Source organism: Cryptomeria japonica, chromosome 8 (genome assembly GCF_030272615.1).
Source record: "Cryptomeria japonica chromosome 8, Sugi_1.0, whole genome shotgun sequence".
In the NCBI taxonomy this organism is placed as follows: Eukaryota; Viridiplantae; Streptophyta; class Pinopsida; order Cupressales; family Cupressaceae; genus Cryptomeria; species Cryptomeria japonica.
This window is the reverse complement of record NC_081412.1, coordinates 222458636-222473136: the sequence shown is the minus strand read 5'-3', so window position 1 is coordinate 222473136 and position 14501 is coordinate 222458636. Positions and strand designations below refer to the sequence as shown.

The window sequence follows — 14501 nt, the reverse complement described above, 5'->3', positions numbered from 1 at the left end:
ATCATCTTTGGTCTTAGCAGCCCTCGAACTTGCACGTTTTCATAGCAAATTTCTTACTGAGACACATATCTCTGCTTCTTGTGGCTTTTCCAAAATAATACAGAGCAAACAGCCACACTGCCCAATCTTTCAACAAAGAGAGGATTCTTTCAAACCATGGCACATGATACATCAAGCATGTGGCCCTCACAGCTTTGTCAAAGGTCAAAATCATTGGAAGTGACTGGTATGTGTTTGTCTTACAGTTGCTACAACTTGAGAAACATAACTATACCCCTGATGCCAAAATAGTTCTAGAATCGCCCCATAGAATTGTAGGGGCCCTTTGCAAATATAATAACCCTTTTTTATTAATCAGCTTGCTAGTATAGGGGGGGTTAATTCAAGGAGCCTGCTAGCCCTTCAAATAGTAGGGGGCTGTTGTTTATAACTAGGGAAGATGGGTTCGGATTGCCTTAAGGCAACATCCGAACCCATTTAGGACTGGGTCCTATCTTAAAGGGGTAGCGTGCCCCCAAGACAAGTCCAGCCCCATCCTCCACGCCACACTAAAAGCAACACGCCACAATAAAGTAAATTGGCGCCAAAAGGGACTAAAGCCGACCTAGGATATATGGGTTAAAGACCCATATAAATAAAGGTTAAATTGCAAACACAAATACAAATCATTCATTCAGGCAATCAGCGAATTAGCTCTGCAACTAAAGGTGCGAAATCACTAAAGAGGATTGTGCGAACTTATCCAAGGATTGTGCGAACTTATCCAAGAGGATATAGGGCATTTTGGTGCAGTCATGAAGCATTTAGAAGGGCAGATCTGATATATTAAGTTCAGATCCAGAGAAGCAAGCTAAGTATTGTATTTGTGCAATAAGAGTGAATACATAATCTGACCTGTGGGTCTTTAATGCTGGGTTTTTCCTCCTTGGAGGTTTTCCCAGGGTATTTGTGTTTGTCTCTTGTTTCCTTGTTTCATTCTTGAGTTTACTTGATTGTAGTTTACTAAATTACAACAAACTAATCAAATGTTACAAATCTGATTAATAAACTAGGGCATAATTAAATGTTACAAATCTGATTACTGATCTAGGGCACAAATTTAACAGGGGCTAGAATAAGCCCCGCCCAATTCGGCTGGCCTTTCTATTCTATGGGCCCCTACTCTTCTAAAAGGCTAGCAAGCTGATTAATAACCTTCTTAAGTGGTCTTGGAAATTCCCACCATAATAGATAAAGGCAATCTCCAAGATACTTTTCTCTGTTAATGAATCTTTGAACTCTTCTCTTCATTGTAGAGATGTATCTGAAATGCATCTGAAGAAGAATACGTTCCATTCATTTCTATACTGCTGCCTGAATGTAAGTAAATTCTCATCAAAATTTTTGGGACTTAATCTCCATCACTAATAAGAACATGTCAACCTTAAAGAAGGACGAGTAGGTCTTCTGATTTTGAAGATTTTCAGATGCTCCTGGTACACAGAGAATCTGAAAGATAGGAAAGGGCAAAGAAGTGATAAAAAGAGGATAAAATGTTGTTCAAAAACGTTTTAGGACAGTGGCAGTGGCTATGCAGAGACATATGGGATGTGTTCCCTTGTGAACAACCATGAAAAATATGAGATATGAATACACCTCGTAGACCCCATACATGCCAATGAGTAGTGGATAGTTTTAAAATGCAATGACAACCTAATGAAGGTACAAATGAACAACATATGATAAGCCTGGTATTCACCATAAATGACATTGGCAAGACACTAGTAAAAACAATGTAGGGGTTGATGAACACGACAATATTAAATGCCTTCTACACACTTGAAGTCATCATTGTCAAGCACAATCATCATGGAAAGCACAACCATCACCAAAGGACAGTCATGTAGCCTGTAAACATTAAACTTATGACAGTCATTATATATCATAACACAAACTTCTGTAGAGAATAGAGGATAAGAACATGACAATGCCATGAAAATCTATACGGTGTATGCCAGAGGATAGGAAGGAAGAACGTGTGAGAATGCAAATGCGCAAACACCATGAAGTGACAGTGTAAGATCTTTTGATACGTATGGTAAGTTTGTCTACAAATTGTCATTAAATGTGAAATGAAATATGTTGAGATTGCAGTCAAACAAAGATAATATTAATAATCATTTACAATATATTCATCACAAACAATAGTAAGGCACTAGTCCTAGGACAATAGTCATGAAATCATGTAAGGAGCAGTCTATGATAACAGTACCATCCTCTAGGGCACCCATGGCAAGAGGACATGGATCTTATTCAAGAATCAATATGATCATAATATGTACTAAACTTTTCAAGCTGGACAAAATCCGGACTGAAAAGAGAGACCCACCAAGTATAATGAACCTGAAACACGATCAAATTTGAGGCCCCTGTTGGCAGGAAATAGGGTTGAGGCACCAAATATGTCATTTGGGTCATTTCTACTCCCATACATCCATTATAAACCCCTAAATTAGCCTTAAAACATCTATAGTATTCCTAAATAAGCTATAATAGAGTAAAATGTTGTAGAATAAAAGGCAAATTTGTGGGGATAAGATAATGAAGAGTTATTATGAAAGGATATGATGGAAAGGCATTAAGAGGCTATATAAAGGGGGAAAAGTGTGAGATAAGAGTGTGGAATAGAGTGGAAGCATGTGTGGAATAATATCAAGTAAATATATGTGAGAATAAGCAAGTGTGAAATATAAATGTGATATATGTATATATGGATGAAGCATCATGAATGAATTATAAAACGTGTAAGACATTAAAGTGTGTGTGTATATATATATATATGAATTCAATTTACTATAAATTGGTTTATACTTATTGCATATCCAAGTTCTTCCCTTTTATTGCATCACACCAAAGTTGACTACTCATAATAGAATATTGAACTTTACACTTTGGTCAAGGTTTTTCTATTTTTCTGTTGTGGGACCTTGGTTGTTGTTGCAAAAGGAAGGAGATTGTACCAAAGGAAAAAAATAGTGTCAAAAATTTGAGTAAAAATTTTGAATTTTTTTTTTCTGAAATAATTCACATTTTTAAAAAATGGGAAAGATTTAAAAAAGATTGAAGAAGGAAACTGACAATTTAATGTATGTAAAAAATATTTTGAAAGAAGAATTGATGAAAGTTAAAAGGTCTAATTTAGAATTTATGGCAAGGATAAAAGAGTTAGAAAAGGAGAAATATTAATTATTATGTGAAAATAATAATTTTAAACAAGAATTGAAGGAAGTTAAATTAGACAATGAAGAACTACAAAAAGTCAAATTTTCTAATTGAGCTAGCTAATAAGACGATAGAAGATGTGAAAAAGGAAAGAAGTTTAGAAAAGGGTGATGTATTAAAATTGAAAGAAGTTGATGTATCAAAATTGAAAGAAGAAAATAATTGATTGGATCAATTGCTTACAACACGTCAAAAGGAAAATCAGTCTTTAAGGTCTAATCCTACACAATGTAATGCCTCATGTCATATAAATGATTGTGATATTCCTTTTATGAATCATGTGATAAATGTGATATAGCTAAAGATACTTTTGATGAAGAGTGTAATGTTAGGGATAATGATGGTTTTGAATCTACAAGTCCTGATACTTGGGATGATAATGACAAAGGATGTTCTCCAAAGAATGTTGGTCTTAAGACAATTAATAGAATAGGATATGTAAGAAAAAACTTTAAGCACATTGCACCAATTGTGAGGCAAAATAATGTTCCTATAAATGGAAAAGAAGATGATGTTACAAATACAAGTTCTAACAAATCTATTCAAGAAATGCAATGTTCTCATTGTCATAGGAAAGGACATGGTAAATAAATATGTTGGGATCTTCATCCTTTATCCTTGTAGCCATTATGAACTAAAGAGTCATTCTAAAAATGTGTTGGAATAGAGAGTTGAAGAAAGAATTTATGAAAGAGTGTCTGAAAATGAATTATGGATGGATTGCTGGAGGATACAAATGGAATATGTCACATATATGTTTAAAAATTAATATAAGCATAAATATTCATATGTAAATAAATAAAAGCAATCAAGAAATGTGTAAATATTGAGTAGAGATAGAGTGTACTAAGGCGGGTGCTGCTAAGTGCATCAAGGGGGATGCTGCTGAAAAGTAGTAGTAAAGAGTAGGGTACGACTACAGTGGAAACATGGTACAAAAACAAAGATGGTTTCTATTAAGGAATAACAATGGAAACAAAGGTAATCATGAAAGATACAAGTGGTTTCACTAAATTGTCTTGAGGATAAGACAATGTTTTAGGTACCTGGGGAGAATGTTGGCAGGAAATAGGGTTGTGAGGCACCACATATGTCATTTGGGTAATTTCTAGACCCACATATCTATTATATACCACTTAAATAGCCTTAAAACACCTCCAATATGCCTAAACAATCTATAAAAGAGCAAAATATTCTAGCTAAAAGGGTGATATCAGATTTCAATAATTGGTGCTAAAGCAATCAAAATCTTATCAATCATAAGATCCAAAACCTTTAAATTCCCATGTCAAAAGGAAAGATTAGACGATCATCTTATCCAAGTAAGTCTTGACATGTCTAGCTCCACAATGATATAGCATGTACATGTCAAACATCTTCAGATTCATGTCATATGGGAGCATAAGGCTCAGCCATTCATTGTTATGTCTATCACTAGCTTAGACAAGCAAAAACAGGTTTAATAGTTAACATAAAAGAAAATCCAAGCTTATATATGGCCTTCAATTTTAATCAACCTTTGAATGCATGGCATCATTGGAGGGATGCTGCATCAGAGGTAACATGTCATGCAAACAAGATTGCAAGGTACTCATGGATTACCAGAGTCAAGGTTCTCTGTATGTGCCGTCCTTAGCTTGTATCAGATTTAGATATAGTCACTCAAATGGGTCCCTAGATTCTCAAAAACATCAATTTTTCAAAATTAAGGCACAAAATTTCAATGAACTTAAGTTTAATGTGTCATTGAGTGTAGCCACTCATTTGACACTATATGTTCAGCAGGCTTATAAGGTTCACTCGAGCAAAATACAGTTGAGGGGGGCCACAAGGAAATAGATACGAAATGGTATTTTTTAAAACTGCAAACATGGGTGAGCAGCCATCAAGGCCATGGGAGCTACAATCAACTCACTCTAAAAATTTCTAGGGATTCTCCATTGTTTGTGGCACCATAAAAAGGATTGCCATCCAAACTACAAAATACTATCAACACAATTGCTTAGGTTCTAATAAATATTCCCTTAATGATCACTGAAGTCTCTTGCATGGATCCTCACAACTTATAGGTGTTTGCAGATCTCATTTGGGAATTGGGTTGGATGAGGACTAAGTCCTCAAAACAAATATTATATTTAGAACCTTCATGTGCAATAAAAATTCCTAAAGCCATAGTGTCAAAAGCGTGAAGACAGTACACATGGGAATCTGATAGCACAAGTGACAAGCTCAAACATGAACTGCTAGAGTTTGCAAAACCAAGACAATCACCAATACAAGAATTAATAGAAAACAACCCCATTAAGGTCATATATGTGTGTCATGCTTCTAATCCTCATCTTATAATATATGTAAAGTTCCTCTTTGTACCTTGCTTAAAAGAAATAAATCACAATGGATTCCTTGTAGATGCAAAAGGGAGAATTGATTTTTGGATTTAGAATGCTATTGCAAGATGACCCATGTTCTTCCTCTTGATGGATGAGAGAAAATTAACATAAGCTAATTATTGGGCAACCATAATTCAAATTTGCAACTTGAGATACTATTGGAGTAGCATAGTAGAAGTGAATCATGTGATAGATATTCATAAAAAGCAAAGTTAGAAGTTGCAAAGACCAAGCCATTTTCTCTTGAGGATCATCTTGAACACTCCCTCTTTGGTTCTCCCTATTTGGTGTTGTACTTTGTTAGTTCTCCACCTAGGTTCTAATTACACCTTTCACTTAAACTTACTTAGGGAACACATAGGACATTTCCACCTTTAGTGGACTTATCATGCTATCACTTTCCACCTAATTGGAACTTCCACCTTTAGGGGTTTTATCATGTTATCACTTTTCCACCTTAGGTGGGTGATAAGTTATCACTTTATGTTGCATGTCATAAGATTAAGACTCTTGTCATAATCTTATGCAATCCTATGTTTCACCTTGCCCTACTTTACCAAGGGGTCTCCTGTGTACTATTATCGATTGCATTGCATTCTTGATATGAATATAGTTTATTCTTGTCATATTGATTCTCTCTTGTTATTGTGCTTTCCATTAGGCCTCTAGATCTTGGGTGGCTACCTTCATAGCCAAATCTTACAAGGATCATCTGGAACACTCCCTCTTTACAAGCAATCTTGGGAAGGGCGGACTGTCATACGCCTGCCAAAGTAGGGTTGGCAGCTTTAATAAATACAGATCACATTCTTTAAACCTAAGAAATAGCTAGTCAATTTAAGGAGCCGACCAAGGGTAAAATACCAATTCAATATAAGGGCTAACCAAAGCAAGAGAACACAATAACAATTCAAAATAAGGGCCGGCCAGGGGAAGAAAGATTATCAGCTAATAGTTAAAAGAATTCATTGTAAAGGGTTGATCAAGAAGGAATATAATTCATCGACTAATTAATAATAAATGAAGAACCAAGACGACGCTTCATTATGAAGAAGTTTGACTCTTTGCTAGGAGATAATAATGAAGAGGGTCAATTGACCCCTCCTAGGAGGATATATAAAAGAAGAAATCAATTTTTGGAGGAGGGCATGGAGAATACGAAATGTGAACAGCAAGGTAGAGAATCAATTTAGAAAATTACAGAACTCAGAAATCAAGTGGAAATTGGAAAAAAAAATTGAGTCATAAAAGGCAGAATTAAATATTGCCTTAAGCAATAATAATATTGTGAGATAAGTTTGAGAATAACATTAGATTATGAATAAATAGATGCATAGATATACCTTTTGGAAATTAAGGGATTGGTCATTGTAAGTAATATAGCCGCATTTTTTTATAGTATTTAATAGAAAATTCATATAGCTAATTGGTTTAGATTTTATTAGAAATGGCTTACAAATAGGAAGGGCATCCAGCCTTTTGAATTCACGAGATGTGAAGTATTGGCCTTTCCTTCATCAAGCACGCCACTTTGAGATGCAGGCTTGTGGGCCAGGAGGCATACGAGTGACATCTTGCCATGCTTGGGCGTTGGGAGGCGAATGAGTGCTCATAGACTTGATTGAGGAGGATGGTGTCCCTCCAAGGTGGACTAAGGGATGGCGTGGTCTAGAGATCCTATCATGTTCGTGGGTTGGGAGGCAAATGAATTCCCCTGGGCTTGAGGACTTTTCAAGTACGCCATCTTGAGATGCATGCTTGTGGGTTGGGAGGCGGATGAGTACTCTTGGGTTTGAGGGTCTTCTCAAGTATGACACCCCAAGATGGATGGATAAGGATCCACCCATGCTCTCGCAATACAAGGACAACCATCCTTGAGATTGCGGTTTGCAAACATTTCCAACGAATTCCTGATATAGTAATTATTAAGGCTATTGATGCATTTTGGTTTAAATATGAATGGTGTTTATGTGGGATTTATATGTTTTCATGAAATCTTGATATTTAATGTTAATGCTTGTAAATTTAGATGTAATCACATATTTTTACTACTTAATGATTATTAATATTATTGTAGGACCTATAGTAGGATTATCTTAAATCATAGTTGATAATATTTTAATAAAGTTATCTTTGTAAATGAATTACCTCCGTAGACTTAAGTTAGAATTGTAATCTAGGACAGAAATTGGGAAGATACCAAGAAGGGACATAACAATGTGTGCATGTGTGTGTCATGTTTGTTTTGTGTGCATTTGTGTATGTGGGTGTTTTGTGGTGTGCTTGTGTGCATGCGTGATTGTGCTTGTGTGTGCGTGTGCATGCATGATTGTGCTTGTGTGTGCGTGTGCATGCATGCTTATGCTTGTGCGTGCGTGCGTGTGTGCACTCTTGCGCGCATGTGTTGTGTAAGTGTGTGTGCTCTTGTTAGGGATTGCAAAAAGGCCTTGTTCTCTCTCCCTTAGAAGCAGCCCCTTGTGTAGATTGGAATGGAAGAGGGAAGGTTGTGACAATGTCTATTGCAATAGTGCCTATGGTTTTAGATGGCATGCAAAAAGGTTGTCCTTTGGCCTTTTGTTGCCATTGGGCCTTTGTTCTAGAACAGCGGCCATACACACACCTTCGCAGAAGTTGGTGTAGAGAATACTATAGATATTGTATCAACGGCAGTGCTAGAGTTGGAAGTTTTTCTCTTCTTCTAAAGCTCTAAATGGCAAGAAAGGAGGCTAAGGGTGGATAATCAAAGCAACGAAGAAGATTCCACTCTTCATATTAGGCAATCAGAAGTTGACCGTTATTTACAATGGCTTGGATATGTAAATTCAACAATCCATGGCCTAGTTTGCTTGAGCTACATCAATGGGTAACTATTACTTGGAAACTCTTTATTGTTTAACATATCTTGATTTCTCCTAGTGCACAATGCTTCTTTTTTACATGTGAATTTCTAGAAGATAGACTATAGTTTGGTAAAAGGTCCATGTGCTATAGATTTTACAACATGTGCATTTTGTAAAATCTTGGTTCACAGGTTTTAAATTTTAATCCTTAAACAAAAAATTTCAAGATTATTCCGTTCTAGGTTAGATTGATTAATTCGCTCTTGTACTTTGATTTCCCTCCTTGGAAAGCATTGGCAACTCCTTAGGTAAATTTGTTTCCATTTCTCCTAAAGCCTCAAGGCACTATCACTTAACTTATGGGCATATTTTGGTATAGTTGTACTTATCTTTGGGTCTTCCTATAGAGATCTCATTTAAAGTCGGGGATACTATGCAGAAATAATCTATTGATTATGAGAAACATGCTTTTAAGTGTTTGAAATGTTTTGGGCTTGGCCACTTGGGAGTATGTTTCATAGTCAAAAAGGAAAACTTGGAAGGGTGACTTGGTGGCTGAATGTAAATCTGTAATTTGGTATGTGAATTTGCCAAAATGATTTTTGCTGTTGGCTTCCTTCTGGGTTTGTCTACATGAAAAACATATATATAAATAATAAATACATGAAACTTTTCTTTGATTCAAATGCCATTAATATACATTATATCTTTAAATGTCTGTATATGTAATTGTATATACTTCAAAACCATAAAATTAGGGCTTCGGCCCTAGCTCACCCGGTCGTGGATTGCAACTTAAGGCGTGGGTATGCTCCCCATGGTCTTGAGTTCGAGTCCCCGGCTGTGTTAACTGTGTGTGTGTTGCTACCTTGTGAGAGGGTCGTACACACTAGGGAATTAGTCTCGCTTCGGTGAGGACACCTCCAGATTCCACGATAGTGAATATAAAAAAAAAAAAACCATAAAATTGATGCGATATTAAAATGGATTGAATGTTTTATACAGTAACTTAATTCCCCAAAGGAAATACATGCAAGATATTTACGACAGTTCTAAAAAAATCTTAAATCGCTTGGCCATCATCATATTGATAAATTCCAGGAAATATTACCCTTAAAATTGATCTTAATCTTCCAAATTCACTCATCAAGTTTAGAGGGCTTGAGCTTCCCTTAAGCACTGCTGTGAGCCTGTGACGGCATGATTAATCATTCCTCTTGCTTGTGCAATTTTTGTGAAGTACCTTGAAAACATCTTTAATCTGCATGTGAAAGTTGCCCATGTTCATGATGCATCTCATCACATCTACAAAATGAGGAAAATCAATGATGTCCCCAATCTGTTTGTGAAGGGCACACAATTCATATTTGTATGTCATTGTAATTAGAGGTTTTTAAAAAATTTTAAATATGATTTGCAGAGGGCTCAGGAAAGGGCATCTCTTTTTCTGCTGGGTTCTTGATGGGTATCCTCAGGAAACTCACTGTTGCCTGCATGTACCTTGACAGAATCCCCTTGTGAATCAGTCTTGATTCTGGACCGGACAGGAATGAGACTCAGATCTGGGCATGGCAGGGGATGAACCTGTAATCTAGTGTCCGACTTATGGCTATCATCTACTTTTTGCAAACAAAACAGAAATGAAAAAAATAAAAGAAAAAAACTATGATATTGCTATCAGGGTTCAACTGTGTAGTTTTTGAGTCAAACTCGTTGAAAAACTAGTTACAAATGAAAAATAACAAGGAAAATCTGCAAGTGTGATTAATATATCTTCTTCTTCTTCAATTTTCCTCCTTGTTGCTTGCGAAAGTAAATAGTAACAATGCAAATTACAAATGATGAAAACGAAAAAAATGAATTTGACCAGTATATGAGAGTAGATTACATTTTTTAGATTTCAATGTATTTTTTTGACTGATTTAAAATTGATGTGTGGGGGGATACTGATGTTACTTGGACACCAAGTATTGTAGGCCAACCCTCAGATCCCAAAATAGGGGAACATCCCCTTCTTAGAGTAGGTGTACTGGGGATGTCATTTTTTTCGAATGGGTAGGGGGGACATTCTGTTTCCCTCCTGCCCTCAAAACATCCTCTCCCCAATACGGTGTAAAAATTCCGGGGATGCAGTACACTTGAGAACTTGAATATTGCAGGGGTTTAATCAGGAATTGGGGACTTCAATTTACTAGTTTCTTGAAGATATAAAAAATAGGATAATGGTAGGCAGTGCCTCGAGCAAGCATCTATTGAACCAATTGCTACTTTGGCTGAATTTGGATGTTGGTTTGAATTTTGGTGCAGATATTATGTACAACAGTGGCATTGGTTGCTTCAATACCACTGGGGGAGCTTTTCTTTTTTCACATTATATTGATTAGAAAGGTTAGTTTCCCTTATAAATAGTTTTGGTTCTCTTTAATGTGTTTTAATGTTTATGTTACGAAATATTCCCCTCTAATAAGATCATTTTGTAAAGGGCATCACAACGTATGAATATGTTGTGGCAATGAGGTCACAAAATGAGCCAACAGCTATTTCTGCAGAAGGTGAACCTCAGAGTATACCTTCATCTCCGACCAGCTCAACTGCAACTGGCTTAAGTGGGGCAAGTTCTCATGGTCTACATTATAAAGGTGCATGGTGTACACCACCCAGAATTTTTGTTGATCAGGTATCCAACTCTACATCTTGCTTACCTCTCTAAAATATGGGTAATTACTAGACTGACTTATTGTGTTGTAAATAACAGGCTGAAATTTTTCAACACTTCCATCTTGCTTACCTCTCTAAAATATGGGTAATCAGTAGACTGACTTATTATGTGTTGTAAATAACAGGATGAAATTATTCCACACTTGGGCCCTGGCCAAGTGCCATCAACTGTTGATCCTGATGATGTGGCTGTTGTAAATAGGGCTGCAAACAGGACACAGAAGCACCCTGTTAGGATTAGTGCTTGGAAGTTGGCTAAATTGAAACCTGATGAGGCTATGCGAGCAGGGGCAAAGGCTAGGGAGTCTTCATCTATTTTACGTCCAATTGGTCCACGAGGAGTGACTGATGCTGATTATTGTTCTAGTGGGAATGCTAGTAGCAGAAGCAGTATGAGTGTTGACTTGGCTGCAAAGAAGGATTCAAGAAATAAGCGAATTCAATCGCCTTTGAAATATAGCTACCCTCCGAGTCGAGCTAGCAAAGATGATATTGAAACTGCAACTCAAAGCATGAGTAGTTACAGCAGTCCTAGTCACATTAATGAACTAGCCACACTAAGTTCTCTCTCACAAGAGCACAGATATGGTGCAGCAAGTGGGGTGCATCCAACAATTTCTGGAAGTCAGATCCATGGGGAACCTTTGCCCACCATATCAACAAATATGTTTAATGCAAGAGATACACTGCCAATTTACAATTCTGCTCCAGAACATTCAATTTATTTAGGTAAAACTTCTGGAAGTGATGTGTATGGAACATCAACCTTTGATCGTATGGATGATGGACTGGCACGACATAACATTATGGGGCAGGAGAATACAAACCAACTAACTAGAGTAGTAAGGGGGAATCATAGGTCATCTGTTTTCTGGGACCAAGGAGCTGGAAGGTATGTTTCCTTTCCTGTTTCAGGTCGAAATGAACGTGTACCTGAAATTGGTCCAAGCTTTCTCACACAGGGACAAGGATTAGTAGGTACTTCCATGTCTCCTTTCTCAGAAAAACGCTTCATGGAGGGTAACAATGACAGAACATTTTCATCTCCAAATCCTCATGGATTAGAGTCACCTTCCTCTAATGTTCACACATTCCATTCACCAACTTCTAGGCCAATTCCAAATCCAAATAGTTCATCTGTTCAGAGTTCAGGTGCAGAACCTGAAAACCTTCTATACACTGGAGAATCTATTTTCTATGGTGGTCCTCTTAGTGTACCTTTTGTTGAAAAGCACTAAAAAAAACAAATGCTTCAAGACCTGATCCTGAAACATTGCAAACATCATCCATTATCATGTCATGTCACTTCAGGTTCTGCATGAAATGCAACCCTTCTGTGGACTAACCATGCTATTACAGTTTCCTGCATTTGTATCATATGCCCATGCCAGCAATTTCATCATCATTTCTCTTCTCAACAGCTGCAGGCATCATGCAATGTAAGGTACTAAATTAAACATGTGGGAGTTCCAGTGATTTTTGCATGGGTCTAGTATTCAAGATATTTATTTGATTTATGGAAGAGCAAAAATGAATACACTCCACCTTCCACTCTTGGATCATCTGAGGATTTGGATAATTGCAAGGTGCCTCCTTCGGCTGGCAATTTACAATCAAATTTGTTTACAGGGAAGCAGCATGATTTGAGTCTATTTTCACAAGAAGGCAATACTTAAAGACAATGTGATCTATTGCAAGCACGGGCATTTTGCTTTCTAGTTGCTCCTTCACTAATAGACTAATGACTTCACTACACTTCTGATTACTGCCTTTTTGTGTTTTTGTATAACTTTGTAAGCTAATTGTATGAAGGTAGCAGCGAGAAACAAATTCAATCAGATTGCCTTCTCTTTCTATTTTTTGTTTCTGAGAAGGTTTCCCAGTTGTGTTACAGGTAGGTGCTGATGCCTGATTTTTCAAGCCATCATACTACTATACTGGATGCTCAGGAATGTGTCATGATTTCATTCATATGTAGAAATCACATCTTTCATCATACAGCAATTTCTGAACACTAGTGAATTTAAATCTTCATGCATGCAAACTTGCACCTATCACTTAGATTCATGTCTCCAAATATGAGCCTTGTTGATAGCCCAACATGCTTCTGTGTGTTGTATTGTCTGGAATCCATTAATTAGCAGCATGGCTGGTTTTTGAATAGTTTAACTGCTTTTGAACTCAAGGAAATGCTTGACAAAGATTATTCGATAGTGAATACAGACCCATTAATGGTGAGTGAAATTCAGGGGTGCAAAGGATTTAAATATGATTGATGCAATGATTTAAATTTTACATTCAGGGTCAAGAAGTACTATGAGAAAAATCTACTATGTGAAATTCATGATATTCAGCTAGGGAAAGCACAAGCTAAGGACAAGTCTACTTTGTGACATGCATAATATTCAGCTAGTAGAATCACAAAGCAACTAACATTGCAAGTCTAAAAGGCAATAGAAGCAGTCACACTCGATCATGTCCTCCCATACAATGTAACTACTATATTAGTGATACTGATTTTCATCACATTGCTTTCAAAAAATTCATGTTAAGCCAATATTCAAACTTTAATCCCTGAAGATATGAAATTTGTTTGTCATCACTTGTAGTAACTATACATGAAATGCCCAACTACGCATCTGGGTTGCACAGTTTTTCATAAAATAGTCTCAAATACAAAACATAGGCTTTGACAACGTTTTGCAGAAATTTTCAGGCTGATATTTTTATCTGTTGGTACTTCCCAATGAAATTCACTTAAATCCTCACCGTTCATTTCTTTGACAAACCTAGCTTATTCAGAATTTTTAAATAGAGGTAACAGATGGGTGCATCAAAGGCTAGAAGGGAGATTCATTTATTAATTGATTTTAGGTAACATCGGAACTGTTGCCATCAAATACTGGTATGCCTATGTCCGAACGGTTTGAAATGTAACAGATTTATTTCACGAGGAATTACAGAACTCGAGAATAATGCGTCCAAGTATCATATTGTTACCTACTATTGTTGGTGATAATGATATGATAGGAAGTGGGAGTTTTGAGGTTTATTGTCCCTCCTATTGCTATGAAATTGGTTTGTCATAATTCTTCCAAGTTGAATTTAGACTGACTTATCGCAAGAGGTTGTTATTGCTCAATGATAAGCACTCCGAGATGTTTAAGTGGGAATCAGTTTAAGGTACAAGAAAATTAAAATACAATGAAAAATTAAATGGTGAGAAAATAACAGACGCATGGTACCTAAATTAGAAGTTTTAATAACTTAAAACAGAAAAGGCCAACGCAAA

The 14501-nt window shown here is 36.5% G+C and overlaps 1 protein-coding gene across 1 annotated transcript in view; it reads left to right on the top strand.

Annotated features, from left to right (window-relative positions):
- The window catches only part of LOC131027601 (probable protein S-acyltransferase 19), a 48186-nt gene extending 34939 nt beyond the window's left edge, over nucleotides 1–13247 (top strand). The window contains exons 7-9 of the mRNA XM_057957670.1: nucleotides 10799–10879; nucleotides 10974–11168; nucleotides 11335–13247. Of these exons, the coding sequence (XP_057813653.1) occupies nucleotides 10799–10879; nucleotides 10974–11168; nucleotides 11335–12447 (1389 nt within the window). The 3' untranslated portion in view covers nucleotides 12448–13247. The remainder of the gene's footprint in view (nucleotides 1–10798; nucleotides 10880–10973; nucleotides 11169–11334) is intronic.
- The last annotated feature ends 1254 nt before the right edge of the window (nucleotides 13248–14501 follow it).